The 22110-nt window shown below is 42.1% G+C and overlaps 1 protein-coding gene across 1 annotated transcript in view; it reads right to left on the reverse strand.

Annotated features, from left to right (window-relative positions):
• The window catches only part of SLC9A4 (solute carrier family 9 member A4), a 67046-nt gene that overhangs the window by 32884 nt on the left and 12052 nt on the right, over positions 1 to 22110 (reverse strand). Inside the window, exons 3-4 of the mRNA XM_003922792.4 lie at positions 2073 to 2332; positions 596 to 813 (exon numbers count right to left, since the gene is read on the reverse strand). Coding sequence (XP_003922841.2) covers positions 596 to 813; positions 2073 to 2332 — 478 coding nt within the window. The remainder of the gene's footprint in view (positions 1 to 595; positions 814 to 2072; positions 2333 to 22110) is intronic.

Consider the following 22110-nt stretch of genomic DNA (forward strand, 5'->3'; position numbering starts at 1 on the left):
CCAGTTATACTCTAGAGTTGTTCTTACAAATTAATGCAAAGCTCTTTTAAAAATATTCACTTCCTGATTTTTTTATTTGCTATACATCACACATTCACGCATTCAACCCTCAAATAAAGCCACCTGTACTATTTATGGGAATGTTTTCTGCCATTATTTGCCTTCCATAGAATACGGTTTGTGAGATTTCACTTATCCTATAGTGAAAGTGTAAACAAATGCCCACGGTTTATAATCCATTTCTGATTTAAGGTGCAAGAGGATATAAATCTGCAAAGAAGTGAAGAGCAAGGGATTCACTGACTGAATTGTATTTAAGTAGGTAGATGTAAAAGTTCTTTCTTCAATTAAAAAAATACTCCTTGCCCCAGCCTGGCTTCAGTGCAGAACCTTATCAACCACAAACAGAAAAGATTCCTGCTCACAACCAGGTGCCTAGTCTACCCTAACCGGTAAAACCGGTTAGCATCCACTCAGTACTAAAGCTTTTACACTGCAGAAGGGAATAAGAGAACTGAAAACGTAGCAGGGACCGGAGACTCTGGGGACCGGGGACTCTGAGGACCGGGGACTCTGGGACCCTGCTGTCTCTTACTAATGGCTCTCCAGATCTGGCAGAAGGCCAGGGTGAAGCAGATGAAGGCCCAGTTCCACTCGTGGTTCTTGCCCACGGTGGACACACCCATGAAGATGAAGATCAAGGTCTCGCTGACGCTGCTCAGCATCTTCATGAAGTATTTGATGGTCGTGTACGATGTCTGGGACACGTTTTCTTCCACGTACTTTTTCATTGTTACCGCACAGGCTGTAATTCTACAAAAGGAGCAGAGTCTCAGAGAAAATCCACGAGATTTTACTCTTCCACAAAACACCCTCCCTACAGGTGATGCCACAGATGCGTGAAGCCTGTGTTGGTACAGGAAGAATATCCCCCTTATTCCCTTCTGTGACTGCAGATTTTTCACAAATATTCTTTCTCCTTCTTTTCCCTCCCTAACGGATCTTTACAAGGTAAAGCTGAATGTGGTGGAAAGGTGGGCATGGCATGGTCTTTCTGGAATAAAATGACATGCAATTCCCATGGGCACACCCAGTGCAGAATGCTTTTCTCTTGCCCTCTTCATGAAGAGTTTGTCAGTCCCAACTCACACTTGCTACTTTACTTAAACCAAAATAACAGATAGAATAATTCAGCAAGGCTCTCATTTCCTCCAACCCAAACATAAATTATCAAAACGTAACACAATGCAAGATTCTTTTTTATTGGTTTTATTTCAAATAATCCTGTTCTAGCGTGCCATTAAGCAAGTGTGGGAAAAAGAAAGAAACTTGCCTGGTCTTAGAGGTTTGGATCATTTTTCAGGTGGGAAAGTGACAGATGTCTACAGTTTACACTATCACATTTAGTTGAAAGAGCTATTTCGCCTTCAATGAAATTAAATGTATCTTCCTTAATAGCTGGAAAGAAGGATAATGCCATAGAGAAGATAAGAAGACCAGATATAACAAGCCAAGCCGAGCAGCCTAATTCAAAGATAGACATCTCAAGGATACAAAGACATAAGGACCAGCATTTCCAAAATATTTGCATTAGGGCAAAGAAATGTAGATTTCTAATCTTATCCCATCTGCCTAGTTTCATTCCATATTGAAGAGCCATGGCTGTGTGATGTGGTTTGAGGGCCACAGCAGAAGGCAGAGCCCAGGAATGGCAGTCCCTGATGCATGCCTCTCTTCGACTTTAAAATTAACTTTTCAAGGGAAAAAACACACTACCGGGATGATAACTTAACCTTGAAGTTTCCCCAGATCTTCTCTGTACCAGCTCTACTGAGCCTTCTAAACTGACATCATAATTACTACGCGCTTCTCAGGCAAATCACAAAGGCAAAGTTGAAGAGAAGGTTCGTTTGACAAAGAACTCAATATAAAAGTTTAGAAACTCCTAAATCCTGCAACACCTTTGAGGGTTAGCGTCATTAGTCCTGCCTTTCCCACATACCTGATTCAGGTGACGTGGTCCTAAACTTTCTTTTTATTACTATGTGACTTGATCATTGGTTTGTACTTACGCCAGGATGCCAGAGAGGTAGAGGGTCTCAGCAGCTAAGTAAGACAAATAGCTGAACATGAAGACGATGAGTGGCTCAATTGCAGAGATATTCTGAGTGAAACGTGTGATGAATGCAGAAATAAATCCAAAAACGATGCCAAACATTACCCCTCCAACCCCTACAATGATGAATCGAGCACATCCAGCCAAAATGTCCACAGGTTCTATGTCTTCAAATTTATGCATCTTTGTGAAGGCAATTAACATATTGTATAAAACCTAGATTAAAAAAAGATAAAATAAATATGAATGATTAATGCAAACTGGGAATACTTTGCATGCAGATTCTCAGCTATGTGTCTAGGTAAGTAATACACAAAAATAAATTATACAACAAAAAACACTAAGATGACTGAGTTTTAACTGTATTCCCAATAATTTAGATGTATTCTGTTTCACTGAATAAAAAGTGTAATACTCACAGCTTTCATTCACTGAGCACCTACTACGTGTCAGTCTCTGTTAAGCTTTCAGTAGCAGTTAATTCATTGCCTCTAAATTCCAAATGTACCCTTCTATTCATGTTCTATAATAGACAGTGTAATTACTTGAAGCATTTCTTCTTTTAAGTGAGCACCTGGTTAAGCTCTCTCAGTAGAGGGCCTCGGAAGGACATTGCAGGTGCAGGTGGAAGGGGCTTACTGCAGTTTCTCTGGGGCCTGAGGGGAGAGTCAACCACGTGGGTGTGAGGAATTCCAGTGGATCCTGCCTGAGCCACAGGCCCTGTAGGTGATCCCCCTGCAACCCTGCAGCTTTGGCCTGGTGATAACCTGTCTGCAAAAAGCCCATGCTATGATATGAGAAAAAACATGATAACCTGTCTCCATGGCCCATGTGCATTGTGTCTGTGGCCCAGGGCTCCACCCAAGCAGCCCACCCTCTAAGAGCCTTCTCCTCCTCCCCCCATGCAGCCTGCTTCTCTGAAGATCCTCTACCATCTCCCCAGTGCAGGCTCCCACTACAGCTCTGGCACAGGGGTTGCTGACTGATGTCTGGCCCTGCCTGCCTTCCAAAGGGTGGTCAATTGTTTTCCCAGCAACTCCAGACCAGCTCCAGTGTGACTAAAGCAGCCAACTTCTCTGCTACCCAGTGGCTGGTCCATACCTTCTCCAGTGAGAGGTGAACCCCTCCCACGAGTGTCCTTCCTTGGGTGACCTCCCTCAGCCCTAGGGTACATAGAGAGTTTGCTTATACCTTGTAATTATGCCTTATTATAGTTAACACATTGTTATAACACATTATAATACATTAACATTTTTTATCTAACCTATCATGTGGTGTGTCTTTCCTGATTGAACCTGACTGTTATACCCTCCACACACATCATTTCGTCAAATCCCCCAAACAATTCTAGCTTATGTGACACACACTCTGAATTTTCCTATTTCTCTATTTATTTCAACATTTATTTTGAAGCCGCAGAGATCTATTTATCACTATTTCATGCCACTCCACAGCCCAGAACTATGATCTAGCTCCTGAAAAGCAACAGCAGGCGCACAGATAATGAGACACAGAAAAGAGCTGAATGAAGATCTCTGCAGGAAATGAAGAGCTTCGGGAATATCAGCCCCTGAAAGAGTCCTGTGAAACCACAGTGCATGCCTCTTAGCCTCTGTCTATCTACTCCAGGAAAGACGCAAAAAAATCAGAGCAGAGGGTGGAACCTAAACGTCAAGGAAATCGTGGCTGCGATGGTATTCTGCATGCTGCAGAGGCACAGAAGGACTGCACGGACCTTCTAGAACTGCTGATGCCCCCTCATCTTCACAGTTGGCTCTCATTTCCTCGCTGGCCGTGGCCCTTCACGCTGCACCCTGCCAGGCTCTCTCAGGCCTTGACTCTCATCTTTTTAAAATGGGAATCATCTTCCTTATGGAGACACTCAAGTGTCACCACTGATCTTGGGTGTGGCTTGACAGCCTTTGGGTTCTGACTTTGGCTTTACCCTCAGGACTTACCAGAACCGCATACTGCATTGCGTGCGTGCTGACCCGTTTGTTGCTGTGGTCTGCAAGCTGCAGGAAGCCATAGCCATTCCTCCTCCAGCCCCTCTCCTAGTCCTGGCCCCTCCAGGTTGTAAGCCCAACCTCTGCTGATTCCCTATAACATCACCATCATGATAAAAGACTGTTGTTTCTGGTCAGGCACAGTGGCTCAAAAAGTACCACAAATTTTGGGAGACTGAGGTGGGTGGATCCCCTGAGGTTAGAAGTTCAAGACCAGCCTAGCTTACATGGTGAAACCCCATCTCTACTAAAAATACAAAAATTAGGCCAGGTGCAGTGCCTCGCACCTGTTATCCCAGCATTTTGGGAGGCCGAGGCAGGCGAATTGCCTGAGCTTAGGAGTTCAAGACCAGCCTGGGCAACATGGTGAAACCCCATCTCTACTAAAATAAAAAAAAAATTAGCTGAATGTGGCGGTGTGTGCCTGTACTCCCAGATACTCGGGAGGCTGAGGCAGGAGAACTGCTTGAACCCAGGAGGTGGAGGTTGCAGTGAGCTGAGACCACACTACTGTACTCCAGCCTGGGTGACAGAGGAAGACTATCTCTTAAAAAGAAGTACAAAAATTAGCCAGCATGGTGGTACATGCCTGGAATACCAGCTACTCAGGAGGCTGAGGCAGGAGAATCACTTGAACCCAGTAGATGGAGGTTGCAGTGAGCTGAGATTGCACCATTGCACTCCAACATGGGTGACAAGAATGAAATTCCATCTTGAAAAAAAAAAAAAAAGATTGTTGTTTTCCCACAGAGAGGTTGGCAGTAAATGACTGATCATGTGCAAAGGTTGTCCCTAGGCTTCTGTCTTGTTCTGTTTACAATCATGAACAGTCAGAGTGCATCAATGGCAAAGACCTTCTCCTTGCTCTCCCTTCTGAACAATGTCTCAACGTTTGTTTGAGGGAGGCTGTCTTCTAGGGACAGATAGAAGTGAAAGCAGCAGGAGGTTATGGAACGGACATATTTATGCTGCAGCCACCATGCAACGGTACACTTTTTGCTACTCCCTTATGTGCAGATATCAAACATCATACAGCATGGCTTTGGGCTTTGGAATGTGAGCTGGCAGTGAGGGGCATGCCTCAAAGTAGCTCAGGTGTCACTCATCCTCACCTAGGACGCTTCATGGCCAATGCACTTTGTTGATGGGGGTTGGCAGACACGGAGGTTGTATGGTGGCCCTCTGCTAATGGGTTTTTGGTCCACAATGAGGCTCTGTCGCCTTGACTCCTGTATGACTCTCCTAGGGATGCTGTGACAAAGTACCACAAGCTGGGTAGCTCAGATTAACAAAAATGTATCCTCTCACACTGTTCTGCAGACTAGAGGTCCATACTCGAGATGTTGGCAGGGCCCTGCTCCCCATGAAGGTGTTACGGGAGGGCCTTCCTTGCCTCTTCTGAGCTTCTTCTGGTGGCTGCTGGCAGCCCTCACTGTTCCAGGTTTGTGAGTGCATCACTGCAGTCCCGGCCTGCATCTTCATCTAGTCTTCTCTGCCTGTTTCCTCTGTGTCGCATCTCCTTCTTAAAGGACACCAGGCATTGGATTAGGGTCCACCTTAGTCCAGTGCGAGCTCGCCTTCGATAATATTAACTGTAAAGACACTGTTTCCAGTTAGGGTTCCATCTTGAGGTTCCAGGTGAGCATGGATTTTTAGGGGACACTACTCCACGTAGTACAGCTTTTATAGCCAAAATGACCATACGGTGAAATTAACTTGTATTACAGACTGTAAGTTTTCATTATAAATCTCTCAGAGCACAAATAATTTTATTTTGAATTTTACAGGGTCCTAAACTGTGGCTTATTCCCAAAATGGTTCAATCATGTTTCTTAAAAAAGCCTAGAATGCAGATTTTGAGTGTATAGATTAGATTAGTGCTCCCTGCTCAATGTAATAAGTAACCAATAGCAATAAGCGTGGTTAGATATGGGAATGTGAGCAGAAGGTTGTAATAGGCTTGCATTCTTCCCACAAAGAGATGTTTCTAGTGTATTTTCTGGGAGGAGAGGAAGCTGGGGAAGATGAAGAAGAATCAGAAAGCTTGATGCCAGTGAGTCCAAGCAAGTACACACACAACATACAGACACACATCATACACACAACAGACATACACAAGCAACAGACACATGCATCAGACACACAGACACACACACACACACCCGATAAACACTGTGAATTGCTGATATTAGGAAAGGAATTACTTAAAAAGAGAAAGACTTGTAGAAATCTTAAACTGAATTTGCTTAAGAATATACATGAAGTGTAGAAATGTCCAGAAACAAAAGAGCAAAGGAAAACCCCTACAAATGTCCCACAATCCCTCCTAGAGAAAACTACTAGACGTACTATAAGTATGTATTTTCTAATTCTATCTATCTATCTATCTATCTATCTATCTATCTATCTATCTATCTATCATCTATCTATCCATCCATTCATCCATCTATATATCATCTATCCATCTGCTATCTGGGGCAGTCAGAGCCCCTCAGATCCCTAACTGCAGGGATTCCCATCTGCTGTTCTCAGCTAAGGCCTGAGCTTGGCAGGGACACTGAGATAGGTCCCTTCCTGGAAGGCAAAGGACTCCTTGGATAGATGTTTTAACCTACAGTTTCCTGATGAGCTTGATAAACTCTGAAGAATGCAGTAAAGACAGTCCATCAGCTTCTGTCCTTCCCTCTCTCCTTTTCCTGGAATCACCTGCAGGGTGACCTGAGAGCTCTCCCAGCCCCTGGGCTTCTTCCCCATTTTCCCTCACAGGAGTTTCTCTAATCAAACTCTTGCATGTTTAATGCACTCTGAGTGTCTGATAAATGAAGAACCTGGACAACATCTATCGGTTTGTCTGTGTATCAGTCATTCTTTACAAAACTGTTATAATCCTGGTCTATTTTATTTAAACAAACTGCAGCCATGCTTTAAGAAAACCTGGGCTGAGTATTTGAAAGAAAAATTGTGATTTTTTATTTGGAATAAATCCAAAAGAATCTTACTGGTTGTGTCTTGACTCAGTGAGTTAAGTCCAATTTCACTTTCTGCCACGTATGGGTCTTAGGATCCCTGGGTATTGCACTGCTGGAGTTGAGCTCACAATGAAAGAAGTGAAGCCACAATGAGGAGTCACACACTCCCCACAATCCCAGAAAAAGAAGTTTGAATGAGGTTAAGTGGAACCTGACAGCTTATTTGACTTTCAAATCCAAAGGAAACTCAGTGAATATGACCGAGACTCAAAGATTTGAATATTGTTGCCACAAGCTAAAACTCTTTTCCATAGCTTGTTAGATTATTAGTAGCTACCCAGACTACTCCAATGGCCTGGGAAGGTCAACTGGGCCAGCCTTGGCTCTGGACTCCAGTGTGCCCTGCCAGGAAGATGCCATGGCTGTTTCAGAAGCTAAAGTAGTACATATAATTAAGAAGACTGCATTTACAATCACAATCCCTATTACTACACGAAAAACAGTTCTTACCTTTCAAATTACCAGGCTCTGGGTATCATTATAGTTGCAAAAGATTTTCTTTGGGTTCATTTCAAGTCACAATAATGTGTGTGCATCTTTTATACACTGAAGGAAAGCTCAGCCAATGCTGAATCTCAAACATGTCCACAGCCCCATGGAGAACAAGGTTAGATTTTCCCGCTTCACTCATTGTCTCAGGAAATGGTCCTTTTGTGTTATTTTGAACATGTTCTCCAAGCCTTCCAACATGCTAATAATCATGATCCTTTAGCTGATGCCACTGTAAAAGTTTGCAAAGCCTTTTTAACACGCAGAAACTCATGCAGTAGCTAAAAACATTAGTCCTTCAACCAGGTCTCAGCGGAGGTGAAGAGTCAGTTCTAAATATGCTAACTTTTTTGTTGTTGTTAACTTTATTGAGGAAAGATTTACATATGATAAATTGCATCTAAAATGAATGAATTCTGGACATTGTAGATACCCATTCAGCCATCACCATAGTCAAGATATAGAACAATTCCATGAACCCTGAAAGGTTTCTCATTCATTTGAAGTTCTCCATTCTTCTCTCTGACCCTGGCCACAATGAGAAGTCACACACTCCTCACAATCTCAGAAAAGGCAAGTTTGAATGAGGTTAAGTAGAACCTGACAGCTTATCTACTGCCACAATCGATTACTTTGCATTTTATATAATTTGAATAATAAATTATGAATTCTTTTTTTGTGACTTATTTAACCCAGCAGGATGTTTTTGAGAGTTACCCAAGTTGTTGGAGATATCGGTGGTCTCTTCCTTTTTACAAGCCTGAGTAGTATTCAACTATCTGGTTATAGCATATTTTCACCATTCATTTATCTGTTTACCTGTTAATGAATATTTCTCCTTCTCCATCCCCCAGTTTTTGCTATTGAATGTTGCTGCTATGAACATTCATGTACAAGCCTTTTTTGTAGATCTACGTCTTCATTTCTCTTGCGTATATACCCAGGAATACAATGGCTAGGTAGTATAGCAGACATTTGAAAGTTTTAAGAAACTGAAAATTTGTTTTTCAAAGTCATTATATCAGTCAGGGCATGGTGGCTCATGCCTGTAATCCCACCATTTTGAGAGGCGGAGGTGGATGTATCGCTTGAGGCCAGGAGTTCAAGACCAGCCTGAGAAACATGACGAAACTTTGTCTCAACTAAAAATACAAAAATTAGCTGGGTGTGATAGCGTGTGCCTGTTATCCCAGCTACTGGGGAGGCTGAGACACAGCAATCACTTAAACCTGGGAGGTGGGGAGTACAGTGAGCAGGTGAGCAGAGATTGTGCCACTGCACTCCAGCCTGGGCAACACAGAGAGACTCACTATCAAAAATAGAAAAAATAAAACAAAACAAAGTCATCATATCATTTTACATACCCACCTGTGGAGGGTAAAGCAAACTCATCTTGGATGATAATCCACCATGTTGATTTCTGATTAATCCTAGTCTGGGAATGCCTCTAAGATTTCTATTTTATCTACCTTTTTTTTTTTTTTAATTAAAGCACATATTGTAAATTGTGCCCTTGATTTACAGGAAATAAAGTAAGTACAGTAAGCCAAAACAACTTTGACCATAAATTCTGCCCATAGACAGATTTATACAACATTCTTGCCTTTCCCTACAATTGTCTACACATTCCTTCTCTATGGTATATAAGGCCTGCGTCTGGGGGTTAATGGCACAGGGTTCCACCATCTTTTCTCACCACTGCTGAAGACACAACCATAGCTTCTGTTCCTAAGTCCCTGTTAAATGTTTATTTCCAAAAAACTAGGTATGTCCATCCCTTTTTTCTGCCTCTCCGCTTGCTTGGACTTTTGGGGTAGATTTAGACAAATGTATCCACTGCAGAATACCCCAGAAATGTATGAGATTTCCAGTGGCTCCATATACTTGTTAACACTTGATATTGTCAGGTTTTTTTAAATTCTGGTCATTCAAATGGATGGGTGGTATTTTACTGTGATTTTAATTTGCATTTCCCTGATTACTAATTACGTTGAGCATATTTCCATGTGCTTGCTGGCCATGAATATATCATCTTTTATGATGTATCTGTTAAATCCTTTTTCTGTTTTTAATTGAGCTCTTTATAGTCTTATTGAGAACTAAAATTATTTAAAATTATTGGCATATTCTCTATGTCATTTGTGAAATACATGTATACTCAATGATTTCTTTCATATGTAACCTGCTTTTTTGATTGTACATTTTGAAGAACAAGTTTTTTTCTTTTGATAAAATCCAATTCATTGCTTTTTTTTGTTTGTTTTAATTTGCACTTTTCCTGTCTTTTGACTATTCCAAGGTCAAAAAGCATTTGTTTCTATGGTCATAAAGATATTACTACTATGTTTTCCTCCAGGAGATCTATAATTTTACCTTTTACATTTCATCTATGATACATCTTGAGTTAATTTTTAAATATGGCTTGAGGTTAGGTGTAATTTTTATGTTTTTCCACATGGATATCAGATTTTTTCAGTACCTTTATTGAATAGACTTACCCTTTCCATTGAATTGCCTTGGGTCTTTTGCCAAAAATTAATTGACCATGTATATGTAAGTCTGTTTCTAAACTCTGCAGTCTCTTTCCTGGTCTATATCTCTATTCTTTAATTAATATTGTGATTTGTGTATAATTATTATAGTTATTGCGGCATTATAGTAAGTCATCAAATAAGTCTTTTAGCTTTGCTCTTTATTTTTAAACATTGCTTCATGTAGTCTAGGTCTTCACATTTCCAAACAGATTTTAGAATCAGCTTTGTCAATGTGTACTAACATGTTTTTTGGGATTTTAATTGGGCTTTTATTGAATCTATAGATCAAATGGGAGAAAACTGATATCTCAACAAGGCTGACTCTTTCATTAATGAATATGACATTATTTAGGTCTTCTAATTCCTTTCAGCAATGTTCTACAATATTCAGTAAAATGACCTGGCATATCTTTGTTAAATTCACTTTGAAGTATTTCTGTTTTGGCAGTGCATTTAAATGTTATTTAAAAGATATCTAAAATGTTATTTTCTTTCTTGAACTGTAAAGTATCTAGAAGTGTGTTGTTTAATTGTTAAATACTAGGATTTTCCTAGATATTTTAAACATATTTTTAATTCTGTGTGGACAAAAAACATACTCTGTATGGTATCAAGGCTTCTAAAGTTATTGAGGCTTCTTTAATTGTCAGATGTATGATCATTTTGATTAAGCACACCATATGCACATGAAAAGAATGCTCAGTTTGCAGTAGTTGGGCATAATGTTCTATGAATAGGAATTAGGGCAAGGTGGTTGATAATATTCAGATCCTCCATGCCTTGCTGATATTTTACTTAATTTTACTATCATTCCTAAGAGAAAGGTGTTAGAATCTCCTACTAAAATTGTGGAATTGTCATTTCCTGCCTTGTCAATTTTTAATTCATGTATTTAGTTGCATTATTATTAGATATATACATACATATGCTTTTTAGGTATTCTGGATTAGTCAGTTTTTTTATCGTTATGATAGATCCCTCTTTATCTTTGTAATAATTTCTATGTTTACCTCTATTTTTAACTGGTATTAATGTAAACAAATCAGCATTCTTGTGCTTATTGTTTGCTGGTTTTTTTTTTTTTTGCATCAATTTACCTTCACCCCATTTATGTCTTTATAATTAAATTGTATTTCTTATCAATAGAACATATTTGGGTCCTGCTTTATAATCAGTTCTGTTACTCTCTGGCTTTTAATTGAAGTGTTTAGTTCATTAACAGTTAATGTAATATTTTATCATTAGATTTGGATCTACCATATTATTATATTCTTTCTTTGCCCCTTTCACTTCTGGATTATTGTCCTTTCCTGCATTCATTTTTATTTATTGAATACTTTTAAGAATTCTATTTTAATTTTTATTTACTGGCCAAATTTTTTTACATTATGTTCAGTGGTACTCTACAGTAACAACTTTAACTTTTTACAGCATGCTTTTGGCTAACATTATACCACTTCATATAAAATAAAGAAACCTTATAGCCATGTTGGTTCATTAAATGTACTGACTTTTAACTTTCCTTAAAAATCAAAGTAAGAAGGTTCTTTGTAGTCATAACATTAAATCTTGTGGATTAATTTAACACTGATGGCTAGGGCTCTAATAATAATTAATTGCAATATTTTTTGTGACCACCAATCCTCCTAGTCATGATAGTTATGGTCCTCACCATGCTCATGGATCCCTATAAGGGTAAATTCTATGACATAGCATCTGAGGAAGGAGCAGTTCATTTCTACTTTCTACTCAAGAGTGAGAGTAGACAGACCCTCAATAAGTCTATCTACAGGCTGGGGTCTGGGAAGCAGTCTTAGGTGAAACCCTCTGCCCAGCTTTAACCTATGGTAACTGTCTTTTTGGAGACTCACAGAGATAATTGACTTGGCATGTATGACTAGATAAATACAATGAAATAGGTTAAGAGACAATGAGGGACCATGAATAACTATGAGTTCGTGGTGGAAACAGAAAAATTGTAAAATAGAAACTATGAGAAGGGAAAGAATAATTGAGTGGATGATATGGAAGCTAACTGGAGTGGTGATATGGTTTGGCTGTGTCTCAACCCAAATCTCTTCTTGAATCGTAGTTCCCATAATCCCTATGTTTTCTGGGAGTGACATGGTGGGAAGTAATTAAATCATGGGGGTGGTTACCCCCATACTGTTCTCATGATAGTGAGTGAGTTTTCAGAAGATCTGATGGTTTTATAAAGGGCAGTTCCCCTGCACATGCTCACTTGCCTGCCACCATGTAAGACATGCCTCTGCTCCTCCTTTGCCTTCCAGCATAACTGTGAAGCCTCCCCAGTCATGTGGAACTCTGAGTCAATTAAACCTCTTTCTCTTTATAAATTACCGGGTCTTGGCTGTGTCTTCATAGCAGTATATAAATAGACTAATACAGTAAATTGGGACAGTAGAGTGGGGTACTACTATAAGGATACCCAACAATGTAGAAGTGACTTTGGAGCTGGGTAACAGGCAGAGTTTGGAACATTTTGGAGGGCTCAGAAGAAGACAGAGAAGACTGAAACTTCCTAGAGACTTGGAGGGCTCAGAAGAGAGGAAGATGTGTGAAAATTTGGAACTTCCTAGAGACTTGTTGAATGGCTTTGGCCAAAATCCTGATAGTGATATGGACAATAAAGTCTAGACTGAGGTGATCTCAGATGGAGATGAAGAACTTGTTGGGAACTGGAATAAAAGTAACTCTTGCTATGTTTTGGCAAAGAGACTGGCAGCATTTTGCCCCTCCCTAGAAATCTGTGGAACTCTGAATATGAGAGAGAGGATTTATAGTACCTGGCAGAAGAAATTTCTGATAGGCAAAACATTCAAGAGGAAGCAGAGCATACAAGTTTGCTCTGACAATGAGGTAGAAAAGAAAAAATCATTTTCTGGGGAGAAATTCAAGCCTGTAGCAAAAATTTGCACAAATATAAGGAGCTGGATGTTAATCACCAAGACAATGGAAAAAATGTCTCCCGGGCATGTCAGAGACCTTCACAGCTGCCCCTCCCATCACAGGGCTGGAGACCTAGAAAGGAAAAATGGTTTCCCGGGCTGGTCCCAGGGCCCTCCTGCTCTATGCAGCCTTAGGACATGATGGGTGCCCTGTGTTCCAGATGCTTCAGCTCCAGCTGTGTCTAAAAGGGGACAATGTACGGCTCAGGTCATTGTTTCAGAGAGTGTAAGCTCCAAGCTTTGGCAATTTACACATGGTGTTGAACCATGTGTGAGTGCACAAAAGTCAAGAATTTAGGTTTGGGAACTTCTTCCTAGATTTCATAGAATGTATGGAAATGCCTGGATGTCCAGGCAGAAGTCTGCTGCAGGGACAGGGCCCTCATGGAAAACTTCTGCTAGAACAGTGCAGAGGGAGAATGTGGAGTTGGAGCCCCCACAGAGTCCCCACTGGGTGCTGCCTAGTGGAGCTATGAGAAGAGAGCCACTGGCCTCCAGACACCCAAATGGTAGACCCACTGACAGCTTGTACCATGTGTCTGGAAAAGCCACAAACCCTCAAAATCAGCCCATTAAAGCATCTGAGGGGTGGGATGGGGAGGGGAGGTGGGGGCTGTGCCCTGCAAAGCCACAGGGGTGGAGCTACCCAAGACCCATGGAAACCTACTTGCATTAGTGTGACTTTGATGTGAGAAATGAAGTCAAAGGAGATCATTTTGGAGCTTTAAGATTTGACTACCCTTCTGGATTTTGGACTTGCATGGGGCCTATAGCTCCTTCCTTTTGGCCAATTTCTCCCAATTGGAACAGGTGTATTTACCCAGTGCCTTTACCGCTATTGTATCTAGGAAGGAACTAACTTGCTTTTTATTTTACAGGGTCATAGGCAGAAGAGACTTGCCTTATCTCAGATGAGACTTTGGACTGTGGACTTCTGAGTTAATGCTGAAATGAGTTAACACTTTGGAGGGACTGCCGGGAAGGCATGATTGGTTTTGAAGTGTGATGACATAAGAATTGAGAGGGGCCAGGGATAGAACAGTATGATTTGGCTGTGTCCCCACTCAAATTTCATCTTGAATTGTAGCTCCCATAATCCCTATGTGTCATGGGAGGGACCTAGTGGGAAGTAAGTGAATCATGGAGGTGGGTTTTTTCATGCTGTTCTTGTGATAATGAATAAGTCTCATCATATCTGATGGTTTGATAAAGGGCAGTTCCCCTGCACATGCTCTCTTGCCTGCCACCATGTAAAATGTGCCTTTGCTCCTCCTTCACCTTCTGACATGATTGTGAAGCCTCCCCAGGCATGTGGAACTGTGAATCCATTAAATCTCTTTTTCTTTATAAATTACCCAGCCTCAGGTATTTCTTCATAACAATATGAAAATGCATTAATACAAATAGGAGCTGGGCACAGTGGCTCAAGCCTGTAATCCTGGCACTTTGGGAGGCTGAGGCAGCTGAATCACCTGAGGTCAGGAGTTCAAGACCAGCCTAACCAACATGGAGAAACCCCATCTCTACTAAAAATAACACTAGTTGGGCATGGTGGCAGATGCCCACAAATCCCAGTTACTCAGAAGGCTGAGGCAGGAGAATCACTTAAAACCTGGCTGGCAGAGGTTGTAGTGAGCCAAGTTTAACCACCATTGCACTCCAGCCTGGGCAACAAGAGTGAAACTCTATCTCAAAAATAATAATAATAATAATACAAATAGGAAGAGACATTTAAAAATCAGTTGTAAAAGCAGCAGAATGTGAGCAAGTAACCATATGCGTCCATAATGAAGCTCCGAAATGACAATGTGATAGCTATTAGCATTATTTATTCAATTTTTCTTTCCCTTCTAGGAACCTTGCAGGATTGCACTTCTAGTCTCTTTGAGGTTGGTTGTCACCATGTGACTATGCCTGGCCAACTTTTGAGTTTGAAAGAGTTTTCCTTTGTTTTTTTCTCAAGAAAGAATTGCAAGAGAGAGTTTTGAATAAAAAGAGGCATGTCATTTCCAGAATGGGGCATTTGCTTGCTGAGGTGAGACTGTCCAGAAATTTCTCTTTCCTCCAGCAGTGACCAGCAATGTTCAATATGGTAACTGCTCTATAAGCCAAAGACCTTCAGTAACCATTATGAAGGGAGGGCCCTGTTGGCTAGCAGAAGGCAAGGAAGGCAAGTAAGAAATAAACCTTTATTGGTTTTGGCTATTTAAGTTTGGAGAGCTGATTATTACATAGCATAACCAAGTTCATCCTGATGGTAAAAGACCTATAAACTCTTGCTTCTGAACTTCCTAAAAGCAGCTTGGTTCTAGATGAAACTTTGTGATACCTCATCGTAAACCGCTTATTATTCCTGGGTTCCTGAGGGATCAGCTATGGGTTGAATCAAGCCCCCTGCTCCAAATTTATATATTGAAGTTTAACTGCCAGTACCTGATAATGTGACTGCATATAGAGACAGTATCTTTAAAGAGGTTATTAAGTTAAAATGAGGCCATAAGGGTGGGGCCTTAATCCAATATGATTGGTGTCCTTATAAGAAAAGGAAGAGATACTAGGGAGGGTCACACAGAGGAAAGGCCACATAAGGACACAGCAAGAAGGTGGCTGTCTGCAAGCCAAGGAATGAGGCCTCACCAGAAACCAACCCTGCCTAAACCTTGTTCTTGGACTTCCAACCTCCAGGATATGAAAGAATAAAAGTCTGTTGTTTCAGCTCCCCAGTTTCTGCTGTTTTATTACAGAAGACCTAAAGGGCTAATAAAAAATCTGTGTCTTCCTCATTGCCTTTCATATCTTTATAATTAATCTTCATTGCTTGAGCTTGCCATAAACTCAAGTTACTTAAAACAAAAAGCCTAACTAATTACTGACCCTTTATTTTTTTACTATTAAGTTAAAAAAAAAAAAGCATTGGAAGTTAAGAGTCATACCATAATATAATAAAAAATGATTTTCCTGCATGCCACATAATGGAAAATTACAAACAATATCATAAAGACCTGTAGTCATCAATCTTAATCAAAAAATTAAATGGTGAACCTAGTTCATTTTCTAGCTTATATTAAGGGGCTCTGGCATACTAAACTCTGTCATAGGGCAGTTTCTTGGCAACCACTTTCTCTGACTCTCTGACCACAAAAGGAAACTAAGAAGACCAGCAATTACCTAGCAAGCTCTACATAACAATGTAAAAGGCAGAAGAGAGAAAGCTCTTTCACCTCATTCCTAAAGGAGGGGAAATAAAGACCTGAAGCCCAGATAGGGAATTTAAACAAGGTGTTGACCCACGTTCATGGGGTTGAGATCTCTGAACATTTGTTGTTCATAATTTCAGTGAACAGAGGCCAAGCTGGTGAACTGAATGGATGTCGGAAAATGTGATGAGGAGGAGAGAAAAGTGTGTGTGTCAATAAATCTTGTTTACTGACCTGGGTCACAACAATGACATCTCTTTAAGGATTTTTTTTTTCAATTTAAAAAGTTTGAAACTCTTCTGAGCTTGAAGAAAGATGGAGGATTGCCATAGTTCATAGCTGCAGTTACCACCTATTCGCCAATGACTTTCAAATATGCATCTTTTTCAATCTCTGGCCCAGGCTCTAGACTTTCATTACTGTAACTATTGAACAATCCCTTTCAATTCCCTGTAGGTTTCTAAGACTCAACAACTAAAAACCAACCTAATACTATCATCTACCCCCACCAATACATCCATCCACCTGTTCCTCACCCATGGTGCCATCCAAACACCTGCCTGAGTCTTACATCCCTCAGTCTATGCAAATCCCTCTCCTCCTTCGCTCCCCACACCACCTTGGAGAAAATGACTTTAGGACTATCTTTCACCATCTAGTGTCAGTTCACCTGCATGGCACAAAAGGTAATTTAAAAGCCACTTAACCTCAAAACTTTTTTAGCCATAAAAGCTAGCATTAATTATAACTGATAGATTTAAACTCACCCAAGACTAGCTCTGTAATTTGCTTTTTCTGAGAAGGAGGTTGCTCTGGCATAATGGAACAAGCAGTGCCTGACACTAAGTAGTAGCTTAGTAATATTTTTTGATAAATGGATGAGTGGATGGATGGATGGATGGATGGATGGATGGATGGATGGATGGATGAATATATGGATGGATGGATGGATGGATAGATGGATGGACAGATAGATGGAGGATTAGAACTCAGGGGACCTCTGGCTCCACGAGACATGACTGAACTTCATCATTAACATAAAGGCATGAGATTTCATGGTATCTCAGCTCTCTCTGGTGGTATTAGCCTACTACTCACTAACAACCAAAGCTGGTACTGGGTGATAAGGAGGAAAGTATGGATTACCCCAGCCTGGAGGCAGGATCAAAGGCTTCTCCCCTCACCCATATCCTGGATCTAGTGCTCCCATCCAGGCCTGTGCAACAGGTTCTACTGGATGTCATCCATATATACAACCATTGAGGAAGCTATAAGGAAATTATTTGCCAGCCAGCACCTCCCAAACAGCCAACTCATGGGACTTTTCATACGACACCGGGCATGTTTTTCCTATTGCAGCCCAACACACCCACAGCCCCTTAAGGATGCAAGAACGGGTGTTGTGGGGGTGGGACAGCTCTTGAAAACCACAGGACTAGGAAAGTCCCCAGGCTGTGCTTGAGGCTCTAGGCTTTTCTCTCAAGTCAGAGATTTCCATTAATGTATTATGTAACCTCCTAGGAATTCTCTGTGGCTAGAATGGGTTCTAATAATATACAGAATAAGCAGGTCCATGGTTAAAAGGAATTATTTACAAGCTAAATAAATAAGTCATGTCTTCATAGCTGTGGCTCTTCAGAGGCAGGGGACAAAGCTTGTTTGCTTTTGTATCCCAGGCACTCAGCAAGCCTAGCGGGGAGAGAACTCCTCCCACGCATTTTTCTGCGCTCATTCTGATTATTCCCTAAAAAGCTAAAGATAGATTGCTTTTCTCCCTGTTTCTCCTCCAAATCCATTTCCATAGCTGCTCGACCCCACCTCCTGGCAAAGAAAAGACAACTTGATAATCAGCGGTTTTTCTTGTGCCTGTGAACTGAAGTGAGTTCTAATCACTCCTAAACAGCTCTCAGTGTAGTCTGGTTGAAAGCCAGTTTGTGCAATTCAAATTTCAACCTTTCTGTTTCTCAGCCAGAAGAAAATGAACCAAACAAATGTTTGATGACCCAAATGGGAGGCCTTGCTGTGAATCACAAAGTGCCCTCCTCCAGCCCTGCGCCACTCTAGCGTGCCTCCCAAGGATTAGCCCACGCCCTTCAGGCTGCTCTTTAAAGGGCGAGTCTGTGGCTTGGGCTCCAGAAGTGCAGGAAGCAAAGGGGTTGCCTGTTGGAGAAGGTTAGGAGTCAGATTTGGTGAACCCCCACCCTTTGCAACACTCTCCTTCATTTACTGGGACCTGCACTGATCTGCTCCTCACTTTTCCCAGCCCCTTCCATGTCCCCAACCAGGTCCAAGCTCTTCATCACAGGCTATAATGGTTGCTGCATCTCTCTCTCTCTCTCTCTCTCTCTCTCTCTCTCTCTGTCTCTTTCTCTCTTTTCCCATAACACACACACACACACACACACACACACACACACACACACACACCAGCTGTGGGCTGAAGAAAAAATTCACCATGAAAACCTCTAAATATTTTGACTGAAAGTGCATGTCTGAAGGCAAATGCCTGACTCCTTTGGGACTCATGTCTAGGCTGTATGGGCACCAGACTCCTACTCTACACCAACAGAGGGTCAGAAGCAGCCCCAGAGGACACCCTCACAAATAAGGCACTTGCTGAGACATTGCAGGGTGGTGGAGTTCACTCCCCAGGCACCAGAAGCCAATCAGCCAAGGCTGGATGGCCCTTTCTGCCTGAGGTTCAGGCCTAATCTCCATTTCTATGCCTGACAGATTTGGCAGATGGTCATTCTTGTGTGGACCCATCACTGGCACACAGGAAGGGCAAGGGGACATTTGTGTATCACCTGCCCTGTGCCAGGCATCCGAAGACCTACTTCACAACCTCCTCACAATCACCATTTGAAGTCCGATTAATCATTCCCATTTTACACATGTGGAAACAGGCACAAAACGATTGGGTCCCTTGTCAAGATCACGCAACTTATAGGCCCATGTCCCTCATATACAGTGAGCTCCCTACATTCTTGGCCCAAAGAAACCGTCTCCTAGTAAAGCTATCTCCTCTCAGCTCCCATCCTTGGAATCAGAATAAAATGAAGGTAAATATAAAGAGGACAAGGAAAAGATGCCTACTCTCCCCTCAAGATTCTGCTCAAGTTTACATATAGCTCTTCTCTTGGAAAAGCTGAGACTGCAAAGTTCAGATAGACAGATATGACAATGCAGCATCATTAGGGCGTCAGGAGAGCTCTGTGGTTCAGATGTATCCATGCAGGTGGGCTTGCGTGAATAACACCAAATGTAGGTGTTATTCCCTCTGTGCCAGGTTCTATTTTAAATGCTTTATGCGTATCAATTCATTTTAACCCTCCCAAAACCCTCTCCCCATTTCACAGAAAGGAAACTGAAGCCCAGAGACAGTAAGTGATTCACTTGAAGTCATACAGCTAGCAAGTAGCAGTGGAGGCAGGACCTGAACTGAAGCATATGGCTTCCCATCCACGCTCTTGGCTATGCTTTACTGCATCTTGAATGGGAACTAATAGAGTAAGGACTCCTTTTGAGGCAGGAAAATATAAACCAGAAATAATCATGAAGACAAATTTGCCCTCAAATGAAGAGGCCGGCTATGTGGTTCACCCTTATGTGCATGGTGTCCAAGACAGTGGGGGTGCAGAACAGTGCATGACAAGGTGTGGGGAAGGAGAGATAGGACCCTGGGATTCTTCCCTCTGTCCATGCCCGCCTCTGGTTTGATCCCACCCTTAGCATTTAGGCTCAGTAAGCAATGCTGAAGTTTGGTGGTGGCAGTTCATTTGAAGAAAATCACCCAGTTTGCTCCCTCTTGGGGGCTTAAGGCTGGAGGGCTTCAGTCAATGGAAACAGAGACCAGGGCAGCAGGCAAGCCCCACCACAGCCCCTGCACACCTCTCCTAGTCCCCACTACTTGCTGCCTCATTCATTATTCACTCTTCCTGCAGCATCTATTTTCCCACTATAGCCCTTTACTCAGCGCCCTCTGCAATGCTCCATTCTGGATGCCGAGTCCTGTGATTACAGGGGGGAGCAGCATGGAGAGAAATTGACAGAGCCGACAGGCAACTAGCCAACAAAGTTACCGTTGCTTACAGGGACAGACAGATAAGAAGAGAAGAGGGCAAAGGAATTCTAGCATGAGGATCAAGAGACATAGGATCTAATGCTACCAGCAAGAATCCATAATAAATAGAGGGCAAATTGCAAACTGAATGAAAGGTCAATAGTCTCTGATAGAAACTGTTGCCACTGATCACCTCAGCCAAAGGGAAGTGCCGGCTGAGCAAAGCAGTGAGGACGCCTTTTGACTCTCTCTGGGATACTGAACTGCATAGAACAAAGTCTAGTCAACAAATAGATAAATGACTTCTGTGAGAATTTATGTCTTTATAACAAAAATAACAGTGAAGAAACTTAGGCACATGGCAATCTGCTAAGTCACCCAACAGGCCTGAAGGACTAAGAAGGGCCAGCACAGAGATGTGGACCTAGACAGTCTGGGTCCAGGGGGTCTCTTTCCTTAACCACTGTGTAGTATCCCTACCTCATTAAGCTGCTATGAGGCTTAAATATGGAAAATGGCATGAAGCACCCATCAAGGTGACTAGCCCAATGCTCAGAATGTTTAGCTCCGCTTCCCCTCCGACTATCCTTTTAGAGAATGGCATCCAGAGTCAGCAGGATGCCCTAGGAAGATGTCACTGGAGGAGGGAGCAAGAGTGGGAGGGGAGAGAGGGATGAGGAAAAGGGGAAGTACAGGGTGGCAATCAAGAGCAGAGACACCCTAGAGCCAGGCTGCCTGGGTTCCAGCCTCAGCCCTGGCCCATCTGGGCCTTTGACCTCTCTGATGAGGTAGAGGAGATGGGGAGATGGGGGTAGCTAGGGGTGATAGAAAGCTTGGTGGCCTCACTTTATTGCTTATTCAGCAAGTTGACCCAAGAAAACCAGGGCCAATTATAAATCTAAAAACAATCTGCCCTACCATTTGTGAGGTAGAGCCATATACATATATATCTTTTTCTTTTTTTTTTTTTCTGAGATATAGTCTCACTATGTCACCCAGGCTGGAGTGGAGTGGTGCGATCTTGGCTCATTGCAACTTCTGCCTCCCAGGTTCAAGCAATTCTTCTGCCTCAGTCTCCCAAGTAGCTAGGACAACAGACACGCACCACCACACCTGGCTAATTTTTGTATTTTTAGTAGAGATGGAGTTTTACCATATTGGCCAGGCTGGTCTCGAACTCCTGACCCCATGATCCACCCACCTAGGCCTCTCAAAGTGCTGGGATTACAGGTATGAGCCACCACGCCCAACCGAGGTGGAGCCATATTTAAAATCAGCTACTTATTCAGAATAAGCCAACCACCAAACAGTGTCCTGGAGCTACTTCAGTAAAAACTCACGGCTAGCATTCAATCGAGTGCTCACTCCAGGTTGGGCATTCACTCTACTAACAGCTGAATGAAAATTTTCCAGTGATCCTTATGAGCTGAAGAATGTCATTATCCTGAATTTACAGCAAGAGGAAGCACAACAGGATCAGAACGTTGCCTTGGACCACACTGTTTTACAAAAAGAGCACTGGCTTCACTCGCTGGACTTGAGCCCCATCTCTTTATTGGTAACACATGGGTTCCCTCTTGTTCATCCCAGTTCCATGAGTGGAAAATTCAAAAGGTGAGGAAAAAAGGATAAAGCGTGGGAGGAGGCAGAGCTGAGCACACCCGTGTCTGCTCTGTCATTGGTCAGGCAGCATGTCCTTGCGCAGTT

This window comes from Saimiri boliviensis, chromosome 1 (genome assembly GCF_048565385.1).
Source record: "Saimiri boliviensis isolate mSaiBol1 chromosome 1, mSaiBol1.pri, whole genome shotgun sequence".
Classification (NCBI taxonomy): Eukaryota; Metazoa; Chordata; class Mammalia; order Primates; family Cebidae; genus Saimiri; species Saimiri boliviensis.